Source organism: Nipponia nippon, unplaced genomic scaffold (assembly GCF_047370975.1).
Source record: "Nipponia nippon isolate SJK-2023a ecotype South Korea unplaced genomic scaffold, ASM4737097v1 scaffold_4, whole genome shotgun sequence".
NCBI classification, from domain to species: Eukaryota; Metazoa; Chordata; class Aves; order Pelecaniformes; family Threskiornithidae; genus Nipponia; species Nipponia nippon.
This window is the reverse complement of record NW_028262358.1, coordinates 71,388,228-71,415,546: the sequence shown is the minus strand read 5'-3', so window position 1 is coordinate 71,415,546 and position 27,319 is coordinate 71,388,228. Positions and strand designations below refer to the sequence as shown.

Sequence of the window (27,319 nt, the reverse complement as noted above, 5' to 3'; positions counted from 1 at the left end):
GAACTGAAACTCCTACTGAACTAGGAGAAGACCGTCTGGTACACAGACGACCATTGCAGTTACCCGCTGAAGAGTTCCGCACTGAAGACACTGTCTTGTATTTTTCTTCAGATACAATGATTTGAGGCTTTTTTTTTTTTTTCCTCAGAAGCAACCTGCTTGCTATATTTTCATTATCATCATTACTATTTTTCTTCTACATATTTCACTGATAGCCTGGACTATGCCTTTTCACCCCATTTTTTGAACCTCCAGCCATAATTTATACTGAGATCAAATCCTCCCTGTGCTGCTCCCAGGTACATTCTTTCCGAGGGAACTCAGCTGAAGTGACAGGTTATTCAACATACATGACTCAAGTGGTGCCTACGTGCTCTACGGTCCCCTATAACCAGTCTTTTGTCCCAGTTCCCACACATTAGTTATTTACATGCTATCTAGATTATCTACGGAAAACCCTACTATTTTCACAAAGTGAAATGCCTTTGGCTTACTTCCAGGTCTTGTAATAAAACGCACATATCTTTTGCTCCTTTTTCTTCTGTTTCCTTGAGCATTATTTTTGTGAACAAAATTTCAAGGCTTCAGTCGTATTTCACTACTGCAGATCAATGATACTTTGTAAGGAAGGAAAAGTTAAAAATCTGTCACGGCAGATCGTACCATTCTCTTGCCTTTCCCAGAATTACCAACTATTATCCCTACACGAACCGCTGGCACTAGAGACTAGACTACCTAAGATGTTGATTCTGTGTAATTATTTTTATGGCATTTAAGGAGAGTAGCTCTCCTTATCTGACTTCCTGCCTGCCACAGATACTTCCATTCCCATAACCTCTGGGTTGAGCCCCACAATTTAAATCAAACTGAAGCACATCAATCATCAAGAAGCTAAAAGCCCATATGCAAAGGACTGAAACCGATGAAGTGACATACGCTAGCATGGTTCTGACAGATCTCTGCCAATGTCCTTTTCTGTAGAAGAAAGCAAAAGCCCTTGATTCTGAACGCCACTATGCTTGGGGAGAAAGTCAATTCTGAGCATCAAGCATATGAGAAGGGTGGTTCACTAAATCCGGCTCAAAATTCTGTCTTTCTGATGCTAAGGGGATAGGGGACAAAAGTAAATCCCAGAATACTTTCAACCAATTATGCACCTAAGGAGAAAAACACTCTTTTTAAGCCCTTGCAAACAGCCAAACAGCCCACCAGCTAGCCTTTCTCTTGTATTGACCATTAGTGTGCCCTAACATCAAGTAACTGTTTCTAGCTTGCCTAAAGCCAGGTCTGTAAATAAGCAGCTCACTTTCAGTTGGTATACACAGATGACAAGAAGAAAATGCACGAACACTGTGCTGCCCCATCTGTTTGGGGAGAAGCTGTCTGTGTCCCTCCTGTGCCCTGGACATCAGCGCTCAGCACCTCACTGGATCATGGTGCCCAGCCCACCCCCTCATGCTTCCTGGGAACCCCTGGCCCTCGTGGGGCTGGAAGGGAGAGAGACAAATGAGAAGTTACTGGGGTTGAAGGAGCTGCGGGGTAAAAAACGGGGACAGTCTTGTGGTCACATGAACAATGCTGGCCCTGAGCAAAACTGTGGGGCCGGTACCTGGAGCCAGGGCCTGGGATGATGCTGAAGGCGAGGGACTGACTAGGCAGAGGTGGTGAGGAGGAGAGGCAAGAGTCCAGGCAGCAAGGCTGCAGCTCTCCTTCCCCTCCATGGCACACAGTGGGTACCACCCAGCCAAGCTGCCGCAGCTGGAACAGGGACCTCCACTGTGGCCCACCGCGGCATTGCTGTGCAATTGGGAGAGTCAGTGCTCTTCTGCATGTCAGCGAAGGGAGAAAGGCAGGCCGAATACTGGACTCAGTGATAGGAAATTTGTATTTAAAGGTCAGACTCAGAAAACACTTAAAAGCAGGCTAGGGAGTGATCAAAAAAGGCTTCACACATGCCTTTCAATTATGGGTCTGCTAACTTCGCAGTCTCTCTGCCCACGGACAGTACGGAGCTGCTTCTGGTGGTGCATATTCCCTGTACCACTATTTTCTGCAGACAAACATGGGGAAGACAACATGCTGTGCCCCATGAACTGGCAGCCAAGCTCCCCCAATCTGGGATGACTGTGACTCTACTTACAAAGCTGGCTAGAATCCATAGGAAAACTGCTGGTGCCACTTGACACTAACTGGATCCAATTAAATGAGCAAAAAGAAAGTTACAGCTGTAAGAGTGAAGCATCAGTCGAGGGGGGCAGATCTTGATTTTGATTCGTTTGCAGTTCTGTCCTTTAGCTCTAACAATTCCCTTTGAAAGCTCAGGTCAGCACAAAGGATGTGGGATAGCAGAGAACAGCACTCACCTCAATATGCACAAGCCGGGACTGTCTTCAGAGACCAGCATTAATAATAAATAAACTAATATACAAATTGCTTCTCTGTATGTCTCAAAAACATGAGTACGAAATAACTGACATTCACATCATTCTCTCGTGTTCACACGGGACAAGTGCAATGTGGACACATGCTTACACACACACTCATATATGCATTTGTCTAGAAATAAATAACATTTTCTTCAACCTGGGACCAACTCACCTGTTCTCCATAAACCCACCTTACCCCTTGCTTACTGTAACATGAAAGAGCCTTTAGAAACCCACGTCTGCCAAAGAAGCGCTTCCTCCCCTCAACTTTTAAGAGACTTAAATTAGCATAAATCTAAGTCCCACACTACAAATCAAGATACAGGTCCAGTATCTTCAAACGCTTCAGGGGCTTCAGAACAGAGCTTCCTCTGCCACAGAAGGAACGCTAGTAACTTCATAATAAATCAAAGGACAATTGATGCTTACCTTCAAAAGTCATGAGTTAACAAGAAAGAGTTGCTTTAGGTGAAAATACCTGAGCAGATTTCCTCAGAATCGGGACGCAAAGTAAAATATAACGCAGATCCTTCTGTATTACAAATATAATTTATTCCACACTGCAGTTGGAGGTACACTGCTTTGTTTTGTTGCTTAAGAAGTCGGATACTAATTTTTATATCCCTTTGTTTTAAAGGCTTGATCTCTTGGGACCGCAAGTCCGAACGTGCAGAGTACTGATAGGGAAAGAGATCAGTAGTAAACGAAGTCCTAAAAACAATGTGAATACATTTTCCGTCATTTGGAATATAATGCCAAAAGAACTCCAACATCAGCAAAGCTCATGAGAAAAGATGATCTCAAATTTCCTATGCAATAAAGCCTGTTTTTTTGGTGAAATTAAGAGCCTGCAGTTCAAAGTGAGTACTACCTTTCCACCAGTCACAGGAGAACTTATCTTGAAGAGAAGATGGGAACACCACCTCTGGGAGCCAAGAGGTGATCTCTGTTCTGGATGGATTGTTATTTTTTAACCGACTTTTCTGAATTGCATATAAGTTTGAAATGCTAGCCTGACACACAGGAGGTAAGCTAGTGCTGAAGCAAGGCAGGCAAGAGCCCAGTCAGCACCTGTACTCTCTCCAATGCTCTGGGCTACTTAGTCAAGGGGGTGTGAGGCACAAGTGGGACACAAACACAACTCTGCTCAGACAGAGGACTGCACCCTCCCTCCCACAGTGGGACGTTTTTGACTTCTGCAGTTTCCTGACAGGACAAATACAGAGCAAGCCTTGCACTTCCCCTGCTGTTCTCAGCTCTGCCAAATACCAGAACTTCCTAAAAATATTTAAATCTACAGAATAGGAAACAGCTCGGCACCGGTTCCACAGAAAAGGATCTGGGATTGCAGCTGACCAAAACTACACAACGTTGTACTGCGAAGAGCAAACACTACACAAGCATGGCCTGAGAAAGAGGAGCACTCAGCCGGAGGGAGGCCTCAACTGGCCGGTGTGGACGCTTCAGGAAAGATGTACTAATCAGCTGGAGAGATCGCAAGGAATAACGAAAGCTACCAGAGGTCTAGAAAACATGACCTAGGAGGAAAGACTAGAGTCATATTAGGAAAAGTTTTCTAATGTTTCAGCTAATTAATCACCAAACTGTCCAACCCAGAAAGGCTGTAGAACATCTGCTATTGCAGATAGCTATAGCATAGACATCTACCAGGAGTGACACCACGACAGCTTGTCCCCTGTAGGGCCCAGCAGATAGGTTAGATAGGTCCTTTCTAGCCCTACATCCTCTCATTATTGCCAAGACTTAGGTTATTATGTGAAAACTAATGTTAACAAATTCCATTTCATCGACATTACTAGTATACACCTGTGAAAAGGTGAACTTTTGAATCTGCTAAAATAATTAGGACCCGAGGGAATGGCAGGAAGATATGCCAGGGGAGGTTTGGGTTGGACATTAGGAAAAGGTTCTTCACCCAAAGAGTGGTAGAGCACTGGAACAAGATCCCCCGGGAGGCAGTCACGGTACCAAGCCTGACAACATTCAAGAAGCAACTGGACAACACCCTAAGACATATGGCATGAATTTTGGGGTTGTCCTATGCAGGGACAAGAGTTGGACTCAATGATCCTTGCGGGTCCCTTCCAACTCAGGACATTCTACGATTCTATGATTACTCTGTAATAAAATCTTCCTGAAAGTTTACCAGCCCAAGATACAAAAGCCTCAACCACAAGTTACCTGGGTGATTGGTGGTATCAGAAAAAAGATAAATGCATCTTTTTCAAGCTATTATTGCAAGCAAAGGATATTTTACAAGCAAGACACTCTGAGGAGGTTCCTCACAGCCCTACTCCTGCACAGGACTCCCAGTTATACATGCATGCGCTCAGACCCTGGGTGGTGTAAAGCTTCAAAGCTTCCTCAAAAAAGGCATCACATTATTACTCAAGTGGATATGCTAATGCTGCAGATCTTAACAGACCATCCCAAATTAAAAGAATTACAGCTGTAATTTTAAGCTGTAACTTACACTAGCAGTAACAGGAGCACTATCAGAGCACATACAGTTTGATGTCAACTACTGAAGTCAGGACAATTTGACACAAGGCAAAGAAAATCTAATTCTATCATCCCAATGAAAATGTCTAAGCATGATTCAGCTATGGATGGAAAGCTAATGATTTAGCAACTGCTTTAAGAACGTAAGTGTTATTATGCCCTGAGGAATGACAGCTATTCACTAAAATTATACTTCTGTATCTACCTTTCCTTAAAAAGCTGTTCAAATGCCCATAAACTGTCTGGAAGAAAACACTGCATGCACAGTGTTATTCTCAGCAGCTTATGTCATATGTTCAGATATTTCACATTTATTCACATACCCCCTGCACAACAAACAGTGCCAGGACCACACCAGAGTGGCTGGCCAGTCTCAAGAGACATTCGCAATTGTACCAAACACTGTAATTTCAGTGCTGTGAATGTACTGAACAGAGGAGCAACACAAAGAATTAAAATGTGATGCCGTAATTTTCTAAACCAATACAAACACTGTTGGCTCCCTCTGGTGCTAAATATAACGTAGTGTTACATACTAAACCGCCAGAGAAGTAAAGCAATGATATAATCCAATTATTTTGGACAGTAGGTGACACATTCTAGCAATAAGTGTTACAGCAGCAGATTTCCTCTTACAGACAAAATCCTTAATTCCTTATTCACAGCCTGTACCAACAGCTCTTACGTGGAGAAAACATGACACACACCTTTAGGAAGTGCCATTGCGATCCCGTGCACACACACATGCCAGGTTCCCTTCCTCACGCTGTGTTTTTGCTTCCTAAAAGTACGGTCTCCATCCCATTTTTTAAGAGCAGACTTAAAAGCCAATTTCAGGCTCTAATTCATTAAATTGGCAGTGATTCCTAGAGTAGTTTTAAAAAGCAAACCAAAACCACTTTTAAACCCACCCATTTATGCTACTCTGTTCATTTATACTTAAAAATACGCATTTGCTATGCTGAACAGACTACACAAATCAAATCAATTTTAACTAATCTATTACTAAATCTGCTGTTCAACACAGTGTATAGAATAAAAATCAAGCCACTTGTTCTATTCACAGACGCAAGTGGCTGTTTGGGTTTTTAAAAATTCTGTTCACGGCTTTGAATTTCCAGTGACACACCAAGGTATCCAAGTACGATGATTTACATTGTAAGCATTATTCCTTGAATTGTTTCTAATGACTATATGAAACTTGCTTGCAGCTACTCCAAGCTGTTAGATTTCCGATGCAAAACAAGGAAGTTTAATAATCTAAACTGGAAAGGCGGGATTTTTGTTGCCTTTTCATCCTTGTGTGGAAAGAAGGGAAGCAGGCAGCAGGTTTCTCTTTCCTCCTCCTGCCCCTCCTCCCTTTTTTAACACGATAAAGGTAGACCAGCTTAAGGATATATTGCCCCATACAGAGCCTCCATTTCCTACTCATCAACAAATTTAAGCATCGCTATGCAGAACAAGGTGTGTGGTGCAAAGTGATGAAGTGATCTTGATCTCCTCCACCTCCTGGATTAGTGGGGCCCCAGTGCAATTCTGACTGAAGAGGGTTTAGCCTTAAAAAAACTGGGTAATGGCCCTGTGGTTGAAAGGGAGGCTGGTGTGACAAGGGCAAGAGAAGGGTCTTCCCAGTGCGCTTCTTTTCATCCAGCTGTTCCTTGTACCTGCCAGCAGCAAACAGCTGGGTCTGGAGCAACACGCCAGTTACTATCCTGCTCCTCTGGCTTCCACATAGCAGGTGGTTAACTTGTCTCTCCCAAGCTTCTGTCCACCCAGAATTAAACAAGTCTTGCTGGCATCCTCCAGTTACCAGTTGGTAAATTCAGCATGAAACATGACTTAAGGAGACTACGCCTTTTCACACTCCATGAGAAGCACAGGCAGGCAAGGCCTTCTCAGCAAACACCTACCACCAAACCTCAGTCAAGAAAAGAATTCCTCCTCCACTTCCTGAAAGCATAAATTCTGTAATTTAACTACCACCATCTTGAATCCTGATTAACCACACGTTAGCAAACCTTGCATTTTTTATTTTAGATCACTATTTCCAAATAAATTCAAATTCTGAAAAGAAGTTTAAAGTAAGCTCAGGAAGACCAGGAGCTGGAGGACTTAGGTTTACTCCCAAATATCATCGTGACTGTCAGTGCAAGGCCTTGTGTCCCCACGTGTTGAATGTGGATAATATCAAATTTTCGCTTAGTGCCTTGAAGAAAGGTATTATTCACACTTAAGTCTTATTAATGCCCCATCTAATAAGAAATGTAACACTACTGGTTTATAATGGAGTTCTACTTCTAGGATCTTGAACAGCAGCTATGTACCATTTTCTCCATCAGTGAAACTAAAAATGTATTTATTTGTCATAGAAAATACTACCTCTTCTTAAAAAAAAAACTGTTGTAAAATCTTTCTAAATATGCAACATAACTTTGTACTAATTTTAAACAATACAAGCCATCTATTTTAAATAATTTTATTTCATTTTAAAATAATAGCATTTAAGGCAAATATTTTGCCCAAGTGGAGGCTCAATATCCAAAAAAGAGCCTTTTCTGAGAGGTATTATTATACTGCATCATTATAATTTATAACACGCTTAACTGTAATGCCAAGTGTCTACTTAAACAAAATGACTGTAACATCCCTAAGTGGTCTTTGTTTTGCTTCAATAGCTTCCTGAGTGTATTTTGCCTTTTCAGCTGAATGGAAAGGAATCATCTCAATCAACTTATGGTCAGAAATCCAGAAAGAACTGTATTCACTACCATTAAGTCACACGAAAGTATGACTTGTACAAAAAAAAGAACCAGCACACTGCCATTGGGTATCAAGAAATAGCTTTTCTTCCTCAACATGGACAGTATCAAGTAACGTTAGCAGGCAACTAGGTTACAAACTGTCACTTCAGAAACTTCACCCTTGACCGTAAACACATTTCCAGGGTGAGAAGAACAACACGAACTGCCTTTTTAGTTGCCGTTGTATAACAAGCCTTCATGTAGAGCGCAGAGGATATGATATGCTCAGCAGAGGCACCAAAGACCACCGCTAGCCATCATGGGCAACGTACTTACAAATGCTGCTGACAGCTTGGGCCCTGACAGGTGGGCTGCAGGTTATACAGCATTACTACTGATATGGCAAGCCTGAAAAAAAACACTGTAATTTCGACAGCCTTTAAGCAGCTGATCAAAAGGCTCTGGCAGAGGAGATCTAAGCAATGCTTGTTTCCATTTTAACTGCTGATTCCCTTGGAAGATCATCACCTCTGCAGGAGAGCTGGCAGAGCGGGATCGTGTGCCCGTGCCTCAGCTGCTGCAGTTCGTAACTTTGCGTACCACCTTCAGCTGCAGGGGCGGGTAAACGCACACTAATGTGCCACATCGAGCTGGGGAAGCCGATGCCGACTTTCATCCCTACAATGCCAGCAGAGGTACTTGCCAGATTGCTAGGGGACAGAAACACCTTAAACCACTGCAATTCCTTGCTCTGTTGCAATAGAGGAAGGAACGGATCTTGCACAAGGATGATTCTCCTGGTCCCAAAGTAAATTATGCCCAAGTTGTCTATCTCCATCCATTAAAAGAGAGGAACTGCTAGATGAAATATGAAAATATTTATAATGAATGCCTGACATTCCTGTGATCAGCACACACCTACATTACACAGTTCTCCTCATGCTGTGGAGCAAAGTATCAATAAGACAGCATAACTATTCTGAGATCAGAACAACCACTCCTCTTTCAGCCATGAGCCAAGAGTTTATTATTAAAACACAGACTAAGCCAAATTGTAATTATGTCAAATATAAAAATGGCCTTCTTAAATGTCCTACATCCAAACTCTGCAGCTCCTGATGATGTCTGCTAATTTAGTGTAAGCTTCATTAAGTTCAAGCCCTTTATTAAAAGCACATTTCCCTCACTAAGGCTTCATTTTATCCAAACATCAAGAACTCCAGAAATTACTTCAGATATACCAGAAACTTAATGGCAGTGAGTTGCTGCCAAGGTCTATTTTGGATTGATAGCAATTTTAATAAGAAGCGATGTATTTACTGACATACAGATCCTGGATTTAATATTTTATTATGGGAATAATTTGTATGAGCATTTGATTTTACCACTGAATGTTACTGCAAAGGCCATCTTCCCAAAGCTTTATCGACTGGCTTCAAATATATCGCATTTCTGTACTTGTGATGGAAAAGAAAATCAGGGCAATGCAGTTTACCAGTTTTCATCTTGCAAGTCACTTCCAAGACTTGTACCAACGGAAAGATGTTTGATACAAACCCCGAGACTGGTAAGAAGCTAAGCTGGGGAAGCTGACAGCAGAACTGACTGTTGGTCTCACTCTCCCTTTCCCACTGCAGAGGCATTAAACCCCTAAGTAGATTTCCAACTCTGTAAAAGACTTTTAGCCAGCAGCCAGTCTTCTCTCCTAGCAAGGATTAGCTCCCACGTATTTGTGCATAAATATTTGCTGGACTGGAACCTAACAACTTTACTGAGTAAGCAGTTCTCCTGAAAGTCAGTTTCTACATCATAGCTTTTACATCATCTCATCTAATCAATGCAGCAGAAGCAGGTTACTCACCGATCGATCACAATCTCTTTCTGCCTTAGCAGCCCCTCTTTAATTTTCATTAGAGACTCCCAGTTGCTGAAGTCCTGATAGCTGGTAGCCGGATAACTTTGACGAGCTGTGCCAGTTGGAACCTGCATAAAATAATTGTAGAATTAGCCTCCTAAACAGTAAATAAAATCCTAGATATTAGGGCATTTACGAAGCAGTTTGTTGTTTCAGAAACCTAACAGTTGTTTTTCAGTTTAATTCAGATTTGCCTTATATAAAACAATTGGATTTATAAACAAGTTTCTTGAAACAAACTTCAGTCCAGTGTCAGTGATTTAAAACTTATTTTATCATTTCCCTACTAAAGAATTTATAGCTCTGAAAGCAGTTTGAGATGAAAAGCTCATGTAGAATCTAAGTACATAATTAAGACAAACACCACAAAATGTTCATATCCTGCTGCAATTCTTGTATTACTACAAATGAGACAGCTTGATAGCTTTAGACCTGCTGATAACTGCAGATAACAGTTAACAGTCCTTTTCGTGTTTGACTTCCACACGTAACTTTAACGTATGAAGAGAATTTCCCCTAGATGTGTGTGCATTTAAAATACAGAACATGGGAATATAAATCTGCTTAAATTCTAACTGTTTCCAAGAATAAAAGTTTCACAAGTAACAGGTTTCAGGCTTTTCATTCATCTTCACAAAAGCCAGGCTGTGTCTCACAACAAACTGGGGACGACAGCTGAACCGAATATGAAGCATCAACATTATGGTCTGGAAGAAAAGTAAACGACTAACTGGGATGTTTAATCAAGAAATTTTTTATACTCGGAATATAAAAAGTATTACAAATATTTGTACCAGGAATTCACATAAGGGAAGGTTTAAGTTAGAAATTCTGTGATCAGACTGAGGGATCTCAGCATCAGCTGCCATGAGGTATCATCTAATCTTCCACTAGTTTCTTAACCACTGAAAAAAAGACTTCTGTTTGTATTACCTGGGAGGCATCCTGGACTATGTTGCCTTTTTATGGTTTTGGAAGAAAGCAGAAGGGGAAAAAAAGTGAAAATATGGCTAATTTTTTTTTTTTAAAGATTTTAAAAAAGATTTAATCTTTTAAACAGATTTTAGGATATTTTTACTTGTATTGCTCTAAAATGTTTTAAATTTCATTTGAAATTACAATAAACTGTATTAAGACCAAGACATACCATCAACAATTAAAGTTAGGTAAACAATTGTCAAGCAGTCCATGCTTCTGGTCAAAGCTTTACTGTGAATTATAACACTGAGTGGAGAGAATTCATTGTCTAAACCCCCATACCATGACGTGCTGAAATCCGGAACCAACTCCTGACAGCTGTGATCTCTTCTGTAAGTTGAAAAAGTATTTTTTCCCATTCAGTCTAGTTCAGTTCAATCCCTAGCTTGCTCATTAATAAAATAGACAGAAACACATTTTCCCTCTTTTAATTTATAACTTAAAACCAGATATAAGATGACAAGACTTACTAGTTCTAAAATCTTTCAAGACTGTCACACACATGATACCACCACCACCCCCCCCACCCCCCCCCCGGCCGAATTCATCTGCTTCAGGGAACATTTCCTTTGCTTAATAAACTAGATAGCTTCAATAGTAAAATCAGTTATGAACAATTTAAAAACAACAACAACAAAAAACCCAAAACAAAACATCAACAATTCTACACATTAAACACTTCATGCCAATTTCTGGCCAAAGATACTGAAAATCTTGACTGTATTCCTTGCCAGACAATGTCAAGTATTGTATCACTTGGTTCACTGGTTGCATCACTAATGGTTCACTGATTTATGACTATGCTTAATATTTCTTATCCCATGCTCATTCATGATTACATCCCACAAGCAATAAATACCACAGAAAACATTTGAAAATTCTCTCAATTGTTGCACCTAAAAAAGTGCCTCGTCCAACTGCTTACTGAAGCATATTCTAGGTTTGAAAGTTTTGTGGGAATAAAATTTGTCACATTTGCAATTTTTAGTAAGTCAGCCTATTAAACCTGTGCTTGCTCAAGGAAATTACATTAAAGACTGCACCGCACACTACCGGGAGGCAAGGACTGGCAAAGTTAAGTGCTGCTTGGATTAAGGTCTACCACCCGTTTGTTAACATTTGCGATCGATTGAAGAGGTGTCTTCCTTCATTTTTCATGCGCAATGATCAACATCAGCATTAAAAAATCCTAAACTGGTGATATCACCTTAGCTTTTTTGGTTTGGGCAGCGGTCTAATAAAACTTAGGAAAGATACCAAGTCCTGATTCTTCCTGTGAGTAATACATATGCAGAGTCTTTAAGGATCAATGAATCTAAAATTAATTTTGCCTGGGTCGCTCATTCCAGACCAGATAACTTCAAAGTCGTCTTTGGTGCTTACAGAATACCTTAGGATTGTCACATATTGTTATGTATTACAGTTACCCACGTGACTGGCTGAATTAACAGGCACCAGCACAAAACTATTTCAGTGAAAGTCTCTCTTAGTCACACATGCCATGTCGTGCAGTATAAAGTGACAACATCAGGAACTATCGCTGTACTTTGTGTCATGAAATTTTTTCCTTTGCTTCTCCCACTATAGTGCTGAAGAATGCTTTTTTATATCCACCTCAATACCATTACGGTACAGCCAAAAAAAGAGAAAGAAATAGTCCTTAATGCAGTTGGGATTAGATCCTTACTTTTCAGAGCCAAAAATTCCATCTCTACCCAAAAGAACAAACCCACAAGGGTTTGACATGATAAACAGGAAATATACGGCTTTATAAAGTCAAATCAACCCATTTATTGAGAAAGGTGAATTTTGTCTTTTTGTCAACTATAAAAATGAAGAGAATTTTGTCTTTTTGTCAACTATAAAAATGAAGAGATTAAAGACAACTATTTAAATATGAACCCATCTTAACTGAAAACGTTTTGGAAGCCACCAGTGGTTTCTCTAACAAAATTCTTCAAAGCAAGCACGTTACTTCAATCTAGCACCTTTGCAAACTTAATAGTTTGCACTAAAATTAGAAAGAAACCCTTCAACTTTGGTAAAATAAGTGACTATACCAGAAGTTAATTAAATATTAAGGCTGCTGAAAAGCAGGGCAAGGAGTTTTGCAAAGTTAAGAACAGAGTAATGTTTTTTCAATTAGATGCTAACAATAGTGCTTTTTTTTTTTTTTTAAATCTAATATATAAGGCCTCCTTAGCTGACCAACTGAGATGCTTTTGGCTTTGGAATATAGCTAATGTTATGGAGCATATCCATGCTGTATATACATACGTACCAACAAATAAAATATTATTTTGTATTATAACTGTGTGCTTCAATTTGTCACTCTGAACAGACGAAAACAACAACAAAAGATATTTCTGTTTCTGAGATCATGTTTCAGCCAATTTAAAAAAAAAAGCCCATGCTAAAAATACGTCTCAGCACTTCCCAGAATAACAAGACATTTCACTCCTTTATGAGCATGTGGTGTTGACTACTCCAGACAGCTTTCTAGCTGCTTTGAATGGTGTGGTAACACACAGGTGGTCCACTTACATTCAAGCATTTTGTCTCCTAAGGACATGAAACCAAATAGTGAGAGCAACATACACTTTCAGGACTCATCTACAGAAAGCCATCCACAACTCCCAAGTCCTCAACTTGAATCCGCCACAACTACAAAATAAAATACCAGCTTGAAACACACAGCATTCTTTTCCATCTGCCCTAGAAAATACAACTATTTTTGTTGCCTGGCACCTCTTCCAAGAGTATCAGCCTTGGACTGAGAACATCTGTTCAGTTAAAACAGTATCCTTTGCACAGTGGCGTCCAAAGGTCCTCACTAGCTTGTTTTTTGACAAGGGCTTGGCCTTGACTTTCATGACCTGGCAAGCCTTCAAGTCACTGCTGAGACACAGCTAGCTGCTGGGAAAAAAAATAAAATAAAAAAAATCTTTGCTGTACTAGCCTATATGCAAATATTTATTGCTGGAACACACATTGCTGACTGATTCCATCATGTTTCTTAACAGTGGGAAAATAATCTTTCTCTGGCCTAGAGGGTAACAACATTTGGATAACTTAGGCCAATAATGGCTGGGTTTTTAATTGTGGTAATTAAGATTATCTTCTCCAAACATGCTCGTAGTTTCTGCCTGAAGCAGTCCAGTGTCTCAGCACACAGAGTAGCACAGCATTGCACGTAACAGGCTGTATCGCAAAGTAAAGGTGGAGTCCAAAAATGTCAAAATGATAGCTCATCTCAAAAAAAGCAATGGATTTTAAGGTTTGGGGTTTTTTTTCCTGGAACTTGCAGTTTAAATAATATAGCACTGTCTATACTACAACTGTAAAGTTTTCAAAGCCCACTACTAACAGCTAGCAGAGCACCAAAAGTTATGCTAAGTGAATGATCCCTTTTGGCCAACTGCTTGCACTGCCCTACGCTATCATAAACCCCCCTCTTCTAGGTATCATTCTTCTCTCGCTGCATTTTACAGGCATTCATTATCCAGCAGAAAGAGAATTCCTTGCACCCACAGCTAATCCAAGGCAAAGAGTCAGCACAACCAACGTCAGCAGGAACACAAACGGTTCCTTTTGTTCGACTGACAGTATCCTCGGGGACACGGCGCTTGCCCTACCACCTCACGGGGCGATGAGGGAGAAAGAAGAGGTAGATGGGGCAGCAGCAAGCCCAAATGCACTATTATCACAGAGACGCCTCTTCTTCTTTCCTCCCCTGCGATGGGAAACGGATTAGATCTGTAGAGGCAGAGCAGGGGTCACTGATGAGCTCTGCAACTGCTCCCCACCCTGGGTAAGGAAAGAAGAATTTACCCATCCCTTCCTCCCCACCCAGATTTCTTCCTAACATCAGGCTGAGTGTGTCAGCTCACAACAGCTCCCTTAATTCAGATGATCCCAGAGGATCATCCATCTTCTTGCCAGCAAAACACGATAGGGCTAGTGGCTCTCATGCAGGAAAAGCGAGAGGAGGCTGCAACCATGGAATCATGCCCTAATTTTAAATCACTTTAAAAGCAAGGCAAGGAATCATTGCTATAGAAAGAGGCTGCACCTTGCTGAAACACACTAGAAAGAGCTGAAACACACTAGAAAGAACAGCCACGAAGCAGCATTATAACAGATTCCCAGATGGGTAAAACCAAGGCTATGGACTGACTCAAGAAATCCTGACTTGTTATGTCTGTATTTCACCATCAGTTACTTACCCCTCCACTCCGCTCCATCTTCGCCATTTAGGCAAGACAGTGTTTCTGCTCAGCAGGATATATTCACTACAATTCTTGGCAGCAACACCTAGGCCATATCACATTTTGCCATATTTTCGCAGATCTCCAGCAGTCGTGGGGGACAGAACACCTAATTGTGCCCTTGCACCCTTATTCCAGCCATGGTACATGTGGCGTTCTTTGGGGAATTTTTAATGAGGAGAAGGACATAATTAAAATAAAAATTGAAACATCATCCAATTGTGACGGACTGAGAAACGCAGACGTATCGTAGAGAGGTTAGCACTGCCAACAGCAAGTGGTGAAATCCAGCATGGAAAAAGAAATATAAAAAAAAAAAAAAAAATCAATAAGGCTTGGAAAAAATTCCCAAACACATACTTCATACAGACATGCAACCGGCAAAGTAATTAATATAAGAGGGACCACAACTAACAGGGAGAATAAACTTGACAGGAGTTCACAATTTAACCTGCCTGAAAATCACCTTAATGGAAGGCTGGATTGCCTATATATGATATGTCAGGTCACAGCAGAGAAAGGGGGTGAGGGAAGGAGTAAGACAGGGACTTTAAATAGCTCTGGCATAAACCCAGCTGGAAGAACATGTTCGGTTCTGGGCATCATACTACCAGAAAGTCACTGAAATAGTAGAACATGTTCAAAGAAAGCAACTCTAATGATGAAAAAGCTTAGAAAGAGTGATTTATGAGCAAAGAGTTAAATACCACAGAGGCTGAAGAGACATGAAATCAGCCAGCAAATACTTTGTTTCCTAGGCCGAGAGTCCATACAAACCAAGGTTGATGGAATGAAAATTGAGATATGACAATTTGGGATAAGAGCATCAGGAGAAAAAAACCAAACCAAACCAAACCTCAAAACTAAAAAGAAGGAGAAAAGTAGCAAAAGCGTCTCACAAACAATTGAAAGAAGATTCAGATTTTAAGATCTACACTGAATAAAGTTTAGGAAGTAAAGGGCAAGCCAGTCCTTACTTGGTGACACATCAGGACTTCTTCTCAGTGTTAGGGTTAAATTATGCTGGGACCAAGTACGTGTGACTAAAGACAGAAATGACTACACTATGCCACGAAGAGAATCACAGTTAGGCTCCAACCTCATAGACTGAAAAACAAGATCAAACCTAATTTAAGACAGGGCTCAGCTTAAAAATATATAGCCACAGCCGGAACTACATGGATGCTACACAAAGGGTTTCTACAGAATAAGCAGCCAGCATGACAGATGCACTAATTGCTATCCCAGTTTGCAGTAGTCTAAATTAGCATTGGTAGTTTGGAGTCTCAAAATTGGCTAAACAATACAATAAAAAAGGACAATTCCCTCGCCCCCGGCCCCCATTTTCATGTGGGTTTTTTGCCATTATAGAATCAGACCCATTCAGTTTGGTGTTGCAATACCATACAGGGCTTTACAAAGCAAGCACATTAAGTTCTTTGCTAGTGCAGTAACCTGCTCCTTCTCCTCTTTGCAGCGTTTAAAATTGCGATAACAAGCTGTTCTGTTCTGCAAGGGTGGGGGCAATGTGCCTCTCCTGTTAGATGGAACCGCGTTATTGCATCTGTTGTATGACTTTTTCAAGCTTTTTCAATAAAAAATTAAAATGCTAATGCTGACTATTTACAGATAACACCATCATCGTATCTTTCAGAAAGTGGAAAGCTTTCAAAAGAAAAGGAATAAACAGTAACAGCATTAAAATGCCTCCTAAAAGCAGCACTCCCTCTAGCCATTAAACCTTTTTCAAGAACGTTTGTCGAAGCCTCCTTCACAAATGAAATCCCCATTGCACACAAGGCATTACATGCCCTGTTAGAGACCTCACGGACTTGACCCACACAAGCCAGGGAGGAATTTGACTGTCCTACGAGTTTCTGTTATTTGTACATTTACTTCTTCCCCAGCAGTGTTTATACTGCAGCTGAGGCTTCTGAACTTTATCAAGGTCAGGTTTGATAGCCACAGCAATAGAGGAAGACGTGATCCCTTACCACAATAGCTTACAAATGAATTAAAAGCAAAGCATAGCAAGTACATGGTTGCTGGGATACTAAGAGAGATGGAAGAAAACAAATGCTAAGGTCAGGTATGCTATTCATCACAGAGGGGGGAAAAGAAAAAAAAAAAAAGCAAGCAGAGTTCTGCTACTGATGGCATAGTTACAAGGTTTTGATAGCAACTGCATGGTCACTTAAACGTGGCATAAATTTACACTGCTATCAAAGGGAGGGGGGGCCTGTTCTCTTGCCCCTTCTCACCACTTCAAACATTCATATCTTTCAGCTCCCTTCTGACAGGCCTAGTCCTACTCTCCCTCCATCCCATGCACATGAAGGTTACTTGTATCTAGGTCAGGTTCCTATCAGATTCACTGTACAAGGCCATGTGAAATCTAGCGCTGGCAAACACTGTGAAGTGGAAAAGCAGCACAGAAGACAACACGTTTTGCAGTGGCACAGCTTTGTGCTGGATTAGTATGAACACATAACCACTAGCTGAATTATCTCAACTCCAGACAGTGCCAAACCCTCCAAAAGTATCAGTTTGTGGACTGAATGTTTTCTAAGCTTCTGGAAAAAATACTACTATGGAGTTGCTGTGACACTGCCAAGTTACCGGCCAAGACCTGGCGTTTAGATATGCAATCAGTTTGAGAAAACAAACTTCTACATGAAGGTGACATAAGAGAATAAAAACAAAAACCTCTTGCACTTTCTTATCTTTCGAAATAGTCCTGTGCTGGTTATCTGAATTATGAGAGCACACACAGGACCAGCAGCACAGTCCCAGCCTACAGTCAGAGACTGTGTGCGTGATGAGATCTGTATGTGCTCAGAATCTGCATCCAGCAAAGGTTACTGAATAAAACAGAATATACAGGGGATTAGTAAGGGAAGCAAACTGAAATGCTGGCCACCACTTAACTGGCAAGGTTTTGTTCCCTCTAGCATCCTAGATGGTATTACGCAAAAGTCCCAAAAAACAAACTAAGAAGTCTCTGAAAAGATTTCGCAAGATCCCTGCAGATGCATGTTCTTACTGCATGAGGCAAGGACAGTCTCATTACAAGAGGCTGCAGCCACTCAGCAGCCCTCCGTGACTTTCTCATCTCTGCCACCTTAAGCTACGCCGCTCTTCAAGGGTGAAACCGGCACTCCCAGAGCTGCAGGCTAGATTATATACCCTCTGCTGCTTATCTTCTTAGGAACAATTACACTTCTCTTGCTTTTATGTGTTGTTATAACATTCCTTTATACTCCACGCAACACCAATATTATTTTTGTCAGAAAGGCTTTCCATTTATATTCTGGCAAATGTTATGAACACAAAACACTTCTAGGTGCCACTTAATACGATGTTAAAAGCAACAGTGCCTGGAATTTTCCACTGATAACAATTGGGTCTTTCCTAAGTATAGAAGCACTTGTTTTATTAAGTGTTCATTTTATCTTCCCATTACATTTAAATTCAAACGTTCTTTACTAAAAAAAAAAAAAAAAAAAAAAAAATCTGGACATGAAGGGGAGCTTCCACAAGGAGAACAACTTTTAGTGAAAGCTTCACTGTTAAATTGGTTGGGTTTTTTTTTCCGCCTATTCTGGCCTGGAAAGCAGCATGACCAAAAAGCTACTACAATTAATCCCACAAAAAAACCATTGTTTTAAGTGCTGCACAAATATAGCACAAATGTTATTCACTACAAAATTTTATGAACAGCACAAGTAAGACAGAAATAGATTAGAAAAAAGGAATAGTTGGGAAGACAAGATAAAGGTACAAATCATGAATGGAAGCACCCCTAAAAGTAAAATATCTCAGTCATTTGCACTTGGGCATCCTCAAGCAAGTTCTGACAGTTTATAAACACCTTTATGTTAAATGTACATTGCTAATATCTACAAATACCAGTTTACTGAGGGCCAGTGTTGATTGCTCATTCATTACTTACTATTCCTGCTCATGACCAAAAAAGACTGGATGCAAAAAGTGACCTAGAAAGCAAGCAAAAAGGCATCTATTTTTTGCCAGCCTGCACGAACTCTGCAAGGATGAGCAGAGCTGGCCATCCGTCTTGCAGGGAAACTGACAACAGCCCTTCTGTAACAAGAGGATAATGAACAGAGACTGCAACTTGGGTGATATATTAGAAGGGGGGGGAAAAAAAAAAATGCTTATTTGCTGTCCAGTAATTGGAAAAGAAAATTTAAAAGAACCTAATAAGCACAGAGCATCAGATTCTCTAACAAAACATGCAAATATACTGCAAGAGAGGTAACTCACTCTGAATTTAATGTGAAGCAGGAGTGTACATTTAGGGAAACTGATGCGCTGCAAATTTTTTATCAAGGGTCCCAATTTTTCAAATGGAAGATCTTTAGATTCTGCAAAGGGTGTTGGCGCCTTAACCAGAAAACTGAGCCTCTCTTCTTCTGTGTTCCATTTGTTTTAGCTTTTTATGACTTTAAAAGAAACATGAGCCATGAGTGTAATATTCACCCCATTTAACTGAAGTTAAAAAGAAACAAAAAACTCCCACAAAAATAAAGCAGAAATGTTCAAAATATTTTTATGACAACAAACCCAAGTATTCACACAAACTCACAAAAGCACACTTTATTTAAAAATGGCACTCCAGAACTGGTCTCTATAGGCACTTGCAGAAAGAACGGAGTCTAGTCAAATTAATGGAACCTGTGTATTTCAAGTTTTGCAGATGCAACTTCTGTACACATTATAACTGATAGTACATGGGGAAGGAATGATTAGGTAATACACTGTTTTCCACTCCCTTTTAGGCTGATAAACCAAAATAGTAAGCAGAAACAAAGAGCCTCCCCCCTTTGTTCTTCTCCAGATCTCATTACCATGAACACAGATTAAAAAAAGACAAGGAAAAAAGACAAGGATATTCTATAAACAGCAGCAAGTGGGGGACTTAGTAAAGCCACCTTACTGGGGAGTGGAAGACAAAAGCAAGTTCTCTCCAAAAACAGTCTCAATGCAGAGTTAATAAGGTCTATGGATGTCAGAGCTCTGCATGACATGAGTACAGTTCTCATTTACTTATGTTGGTGACTACCTTGAAAAACTTCAGCAGATGGAAAATTAGAGGCATACTTATGTCTTCTGCCCCCACTGCAGGAATTCTCCCCTGGAGGAACTAGCTGTGTTTCAGCCAGCAAACCAGGCAGGACAGCACACGGACCTACTGTGGAAAGATTTCCATTGCTTTCGGCAGGGATTCTACCACCATCCCTGTACAGCATCACATACCTCAAGTATCATCATGGAAACAACAATTATTCAGTTACTTGCCCCAGAATTTTGGAAAAAAAAAAAAAAATTTTTTTTAAACTCACATGGAGACACATATACCTGCGTGACTTTCTAAATTTCAGAGGGAATTACAGAGGCTTCGCACCTCTGACAGATCAGGTCCTGGAATCTCAAAAGTCAGACATTTGAAAATCCTGGCCTGAAACTTCAGCGTCATTGACAAACAGAAGAAATGCAGCCAGTTTAACACCGGACAGTCTGTGAAACTGGGAACCACACAAGCATGGAAGGTAGTCACACAATTTGTGTGTGGAATAAGTGACGGATATTTAAACTGTTTGGCTTCAATCCAGATTATGAACCTTTCCCACTTGAGTTTATGAGGGGTACTTGAAACACACTTGTCTCTAACAAAAGTAGCAGTATGATGTAAGGGTGCATTTGAACATCGTGTCAGTGTGTGAAGGTGTTTTCCTTCCTTAGGAGATAAAACTGGGGGGGGGGAGCCCTAGCACCTTCTTAATTTAAGCAGAAAGAGTAGAAAAAGTTCACACGAAAAAATAAGTATCACTTCCATCACCAGCAATTAGTTCTTTTCACTTGTAGGTCTCAAAATATCTTAAAAAGAAACTAGCCACATAATTCTCATTCTACAGAAAGGAAACAGAGACAAGAGCAAAGACAATTTGTCCAAGAGCACCAAAACACAGCAGATTCTCCAGTGTGGAAACCATTTTGTAAACAAAATACTGTTTTTGTCAGATACAAATGAGACCATCCCTGCCTAAAGAAAAATAAACATGTGTTGAATTAAGTTTTTGGTTCAATTAAAAAGAAAAACAAGGTCTTATCCATCCAGAACGTCCTTGGAGCCAAAATGGAGATGAAGCTGCATCTTCTGTTCGAGAGGATCTGAATCTGTTTTTCATCATGCTGGAAAATGTCACGCACGCAGGCAGGTCTCCTGATGCTCCAGCTGGAGACTCCCTTTTGTGTCCAATACTGAGAGGGGAAAATGATTCAGAGTGATGAGCCACTCTGCTAGAAGTGGGGCATCTGCAGCAAACCCTTCCTAGTATACTGTCTAATAGTGCATCAATAATACCAAACATTTGGTAAGAACTGAAAGCTGCTTCAATAACAACTCATTCAAAGCTGTATGTATACCTCTTTACCTAGTTTCTCTGATTGAAGCTCAAAATAGCTTGCTTACGGTCTTTGAAAAAAAATCAGAAGAAACATGCGCAAATCTGGTAACACAGATGAGACTCAAAAATCATCGTTTTCCAAATTGCAGTCCACTCCTACTTCCATTAAGCTATACTCTATCCACTAGTCAAATTCAAAAGGCTTGCTAATTCTCAATTCACCTTTCTGCACTCTCATTACTAAGGTATTTTAGATGAATGGAAGTCTGCAAAATCCTCCATAGGTGGAAAGAAGCACCAGGAAGCTCCAGTGGTCTGCAGGGAGCTTAGGAGGTCCTCCATACTTTTGCATTTGTAGCCCTATATGGTGAAAAAGTCATACTGAATATTCAAGCAGATGTGGTTTTCAGCTATATAACCCTATAAGCATACCTGAAGACCTTTTTTTACACTGAAGTGCCCCTTTTTTTCCTTTCCCTTCCCCTCATCAAGTATGCTCATACTCTGTTCACAGCGGTAGCTAATGTATTAAACTAATCAAGTAAAATGGTATATCCAAAATCTGTATACTTCATCTACACAGGAGTTATTGCAGTCTGAAGAGTTTCAAATTTAATATAAATGCTGCAGTTTATTGCAAGAAAAAAAACAAACAAACTATAAATAGACATTTAGTCTCCTCTTGTAAAACTAGTACTAGAGTAATCCAATATAACATGAATTAGACAACTGTATTTTAACACAGAAGGAGGCTCATCTAGAAGGTGGTAAAGTTCATGTTTCTGCCTTTGTTCTCGTTTTCTAATTCACAGACCTGTCAATGCTATTTTTATACCAAATACTCATATAACCAACTGATACAAAGCACTGTATTTCAAAACCACAAGACCAATTCATTTTCAATAGAGGCCACAAAAAAGAGGAAAGCAAATAGTTTCTTCTGTAAGAAGAAAGTCATAAAAGGAGGAAAAAAAGCTCTCTTTCACATCATCTCCATGGCCATGCAGCCACAGCCAAAAGGACCCGTGAGACTATACATGACAAAGTTTCCATGCTCCAGTGAGTGACAACAGAACTTCCATGAGGAAGCAGCTGCCTGTAACAAAATACATAGTCAGAAAATATTTGCAAGACCAGGAAATCTGTTCTTGCTACTCAGAGATGGTCTGAACCAGAGGAGTAGAGCAACGTTTTCATTTTGGCACATTCTACAACAGAATAAAGAAAAATACGAAGTTTTGTACCTCAAATTCTAAAGTGATAAGAGTTTGGGTTCTTAATTTTCTGGGGTGCTAGGAGAAAAACAAAATTTTATTTTTAAAATACAGGATTTTTTTCTTGCATATGTAATTGCGAAACAGCATTTCTGAAGAGGGAAAAGACATTCTGCTACTTAAAGAAACTTCAGTGATTTCTGATGAAGTAAAAAAAAAATTACCTTAGATGCCCAGATGCCAAAATTACCTAGAATGCCCAGAGAAGTTGTGGATGTCCCCTTCCTGGAAGTGTTCAAGGCCAGGTTGGATGGGGCTTTGAGCAACCTGGTCTAGTGGAAGATGTCCCTGCCCATGGCAGGGGGGTTGGAACCAGATGATCTTTAAGGTCCCTTCCAACCCAAACCATTCTATGGTAAGTGTTTTAGCTATGAATTGCATGTAACAAAGAAAGGAAGTGATAGATAGCTGACATTCACCATGGGAATTGTGCTAGTCTTATTTATAGCAACTCCACTGAAGAAGAAGAAAAGAAAAAAGAGGCAGGGCAATGGGCACAAGAAATAAAAGAAGAAAAGAAAAATGCCATTCTGTAACACCAACCAACAGAAAGAAAGGTGTTTCTGGTTCACGTTTCAAAGTAGGACCAACTAAAAATTAGCCTGAAAATCCTTTAAATGCCTGATCTATGTACTCTCCACATTGATCTGAATGAAGATCCCAGTGAGGCAAGATGTTGAGGCCACTGGTCTACAAGCTCCCCCTTCACACTACATGAGGGTGGTCACTGCAATACTCTGCACGAGAGAATCCTTCAGCTTCTAAATGCTGCTACCGCGTTCATCATTTGGGCAATGTTTATGCATCCCTGTTGGGACAACCTTCAGCTGAAGACAGGTAGCAGCTAAATCTAAACCCCAATCATTTCTCCTTCATTCTGCAGTTACTGTTTAAGTGGAGATAATCCAGCACCACCACTTGGCAACTGGAACATGGTCTTCCAACTTTATCTCTCCTTCATATGCCTTTGTCCCGCCGTTCATCCATCACTCATAACATGTCAAGCAACACAACTAATCTCTGTGCTTCCTAGAACAGTTTATCTCAAAGACACTCAACACAGCTTCTTAGGTATAAGGATCTCAGCACACCACCTAAAGCACATTGTTCAGCTTAACCAATTGAGGACACCAGTAAGCACCAAAACACAGTTCTGCCTGGCATTTCATAGAAAAAAAAAAAAAACTCCCACTGTAATGAAGATCACTGAACTTCCTATTCTGTATCATGTTGCTATTCTGAAGACACTTTGCACCACTGCAATTAACTGCTACTATTCAATTATTTGATCTTCATTAATCTAATAAAAAAGTGCACTTCGTCAATATGAAAGCAACCAGGTATTTGAAAGAGCAAGGCTTTTTGTACTGACAATATTTTGTTGCAAAATAAAAAAGCTACATGGATCAAGTCTGTGCTAATTGTGTTGCCTCCAAGTGAAGTAAGTGCTCCCTATGGGGCTATGGGAAGAGGAAGGCCAGGGTGGATTTTCAGAGCAAGAGCCAGGCAAAATTTCTTGTTCCCCTACTTCTCTGCTAACATTGGGTCAGAGCACCAAAGACAATAAACAGGCGTTATACGCTTCAGAGCCCTTTGATCTACTTTAATGGTTAAAAGTTCATGCCAGTAACAGCAACTGAAATGAAAACATTCAAGCTGACCTTTCCGAAAATGTCTTTGGTTAGTAACAAATCAGATGACTAGTCCTGCCAGAGACTTCAGCATTCCCAAAATGAGAAATATTTCAGACCAAGTTGTATAGTTTTCTATTAATTTATTTTGTATAGTTTTTTTAATCACTTCGCAATGGTAAGCTTCACAAGTTGCAGCTTCAAAAAGTAAGTTCACCTTGTTTCTAATGAAGAACAAAATGTGAAGATCAAACTAATTAATGACTGTCCAATGCTTAGGAAAAGTAAACACTTGTTATCCTAGAGGAGAACAACACGATGCAAAGCCTAGACTTCTCAGCAGAGCTGCTTCCTATAACGCTAACAAGAGACTTTAAGTCTCACTATAGGAGCAGGAAAATCTGCAGCCTCAGAAAGGCAACTTCGTCCGCATACATCCAAAAACCACCGAGATTCCAGATGTGAGTGAGAATCACTGAAGTCACAAAAGCATTAAAGGAGGCATCAGGTAAAACATACAAACATATGGGTCATAAATCTATCAAATTCAAGCAAGAAAACCGGAAGGCATAAAAATATGTTACTGTCTCTAAATTGATGAGGCTATCTCCTTACCTGGTGTAAATCTGGAATGCTGTTCACACCAGCTGAAAAGATTGCTTTTCCTGTATTTTTAGAAGGAAGAAAAAACTCCCATTTCCCTTTAGGTTGTATTAGACCTGCAGTACAAATGTAACTGAAGGATACATTAGCTGGGTCCTTCCCCTTAGCAGAGATCAGCAAGAAGTGTCTCATAAGCCACATTTGCTGATACCTGGATGGCTATAAGCAATTACGCATGCTGCAAGAAGCATCTCAGAATCAGGCCAGAAAAATACTAGTTACAAAAAGGAAAGATGTCATTCTAGTATTCAGCTTCAATACCAAAATCTGCTATTCTGTCCCTCCTACACACACAAACCAGTGCACATCTGTGGGAGCATCCGCTTCTCCCTTCTCTTCACTTTTAGTTACTTTTAAACCAAACACGTGCAACACAAGAACCTTACCAGTATGATATCGTAAAGGTACACTCGCAGTATGAGAGAAAACTGGAGCAGGACCATGAGATAATGCACTACCCTGAGTACTCAGACTTACTGCTGAATTTCTTTACTTGTGTATTATAAATAATTGGGCTTGGGTTATGGTTCATTTCTATGGAGAATCATGGATTATCAACAGACCAGATACTGAGATCTCAAACTCTCTACACAGGTTATACAGGTGGCTGGTGTCTACAACTGGAATTTTAAAAACTAGCACATGAAAGGCAAAAATAGTCCAGGAAATTATTGCCAATGTGAACAGAAGTCTTATTATTATTTAAACAAAGGAGCTGGTACGCTGAAGTATAACACGCCTCTTTTTGAACATTATCCCAAACATCAACCGGATCTCTAAATAAATTTATGAGAAGAAACATGCTCTGGTGGCAGATTTCTAATCCCACTGGAGAAATCCCAGATCATCTCCATTTAAGGTCAAGCAAGCAACAGCTGCACATTTTTTTCCCCAGAACAAAATAAAGCAGACCAGAACCTCCAACACAGATTCCTTTTTTAAAGCTTTTCCTTTCTGATATGCATGGGTGTCTCGACCCGTTCACCCAGGGATGAATCAAACAGTACAACGATGTGCTCATATACACTCTCTGTACCTGTCAGACTGACATGTCCCATGAGCAGCACTTTAGCATCTGCCCCAGAACCCCACCAGAATCCCTGTCAATTACACGAGGGAGTGATACTAAACTGAACTAGAAAAACGTTCTCAGGAGAGGGCACCCAAACAAGCTTGTTGTCAGAGAAACAGCATCAATACAAAATGTACAACACCCATGTGGTCTGAATTTGTGCATGTTGTTGTTATTTAATGAATATATTTTCAATCTTAAAATTTCTTATCCAAGTTAGACATTTACAGAAGGCATGCGTTATATTTCTCACGAGATACTACTATTTTTATTAATGCCTTTCCTTGCACATTTAAGTATCATTCTTTAAGAAGAAGAATAAGCTATGACTGTGTCAGCAGCTCACAAGCAAAATCAGCGTTCTTTTAAGGCATCTCATTTCTAAAATGCTCCAAAATGATGAGTAGGTCCAATTCACTAACAAAAAAAGCTGAAAATTTGGGGTAGAGTAACTAAATAACACGATCATTTTACAGTGACTTGGTAAAAGGGAGGAACTGGCATCGCAGCTACTGCAGTGCTGGGTGTTGGACTGTAATAACAAAGCACAGAGGTGAATTTCAATAGTAAAAGTTTCATATTACATCTCACAAAAAGCAAACAATGCAATGATAGCAGTACTTTTGCTGGATGACAGCACGCGATAGAAACATGAAAAAGGCCAAATACAGTTTGCTTGACTGTGAGAGATGTATAATGTTAATAATGCCATTGTAAGTAAATTATGAAACCCTTTGCAGTGGTAAAGAACTATCACTCCTCACTGTGGAGATATTCAGTTAACTTTCAAATGAAATATGTGATCCTAAATTTCCTGGGTTTGATATTAAAGGATAACAGAAAGCAAGCAGATTTATTACATTAAAACTGAGTTTCTAACTTCAACTATGTTATGAACAATTTTGCAGAAGAACTAAACCTTATTTACAAATGTAAAAACAGAGCTCAGTTTGAAACAAAGTGGTACGTCACCTCCAAGGTCTTTTTGTCTCTGGTTTGCAGCATGTATCACAGCAGGGCTTATAGGGAATGAAAAAAAACAAACTAAAGAAAAAAACCCACCATGTCTGGTTTCCTGCTCAAAGAAAAGGACTAATCTATGCTAAACAATTATTGTCAAAACTGGATCTGTAAGTGTTCAGAGTCCCGAGCTTCTGTGGTTTTGCCTGCAATTTCCAAATCAGGAAGAGGGACATGTTGTCAGCTGCATCCACATAGGAAGCCTGATGCGGGATGCTCGCACACTCAACAGTTCAGTCCTTTCACATCAAGTAAAGCCTCCACTTCCCGGATGCACAAAACCTACTCTGTATATGCACTGTGGTCTCATTTGTCATTTCCCAACCCAGGATAATACACATAAGATAACCTGCGAAGTAGCATCCAGTCCCAACAAACAG

At 40.2% G+C, this 27,319-nt stretch overlaps 1 protein-coding gene across 1 annotated transcript in view; it reads right to left on the bottom strand.

The window, feature by feature from the left end:
* The window catches only part of CEP85L (centrosomal protein 85L), a 126,691-nt gene that overhangs the window by 26,551 nt on the left and 72,821 nt on the right, over positions 1–27,319 (bottom strand). Inside the window, exon 4 of the mRNA XM_087774131.1 lies at positions 9,552–9,673. Coding sequence (XP_087630257.1) covers positions 9,552–9,673 — 122 coding nt within the window. The remainder of the gene's footprint in view (positions 1–9,551; positions 9,674–27,319) is intronic.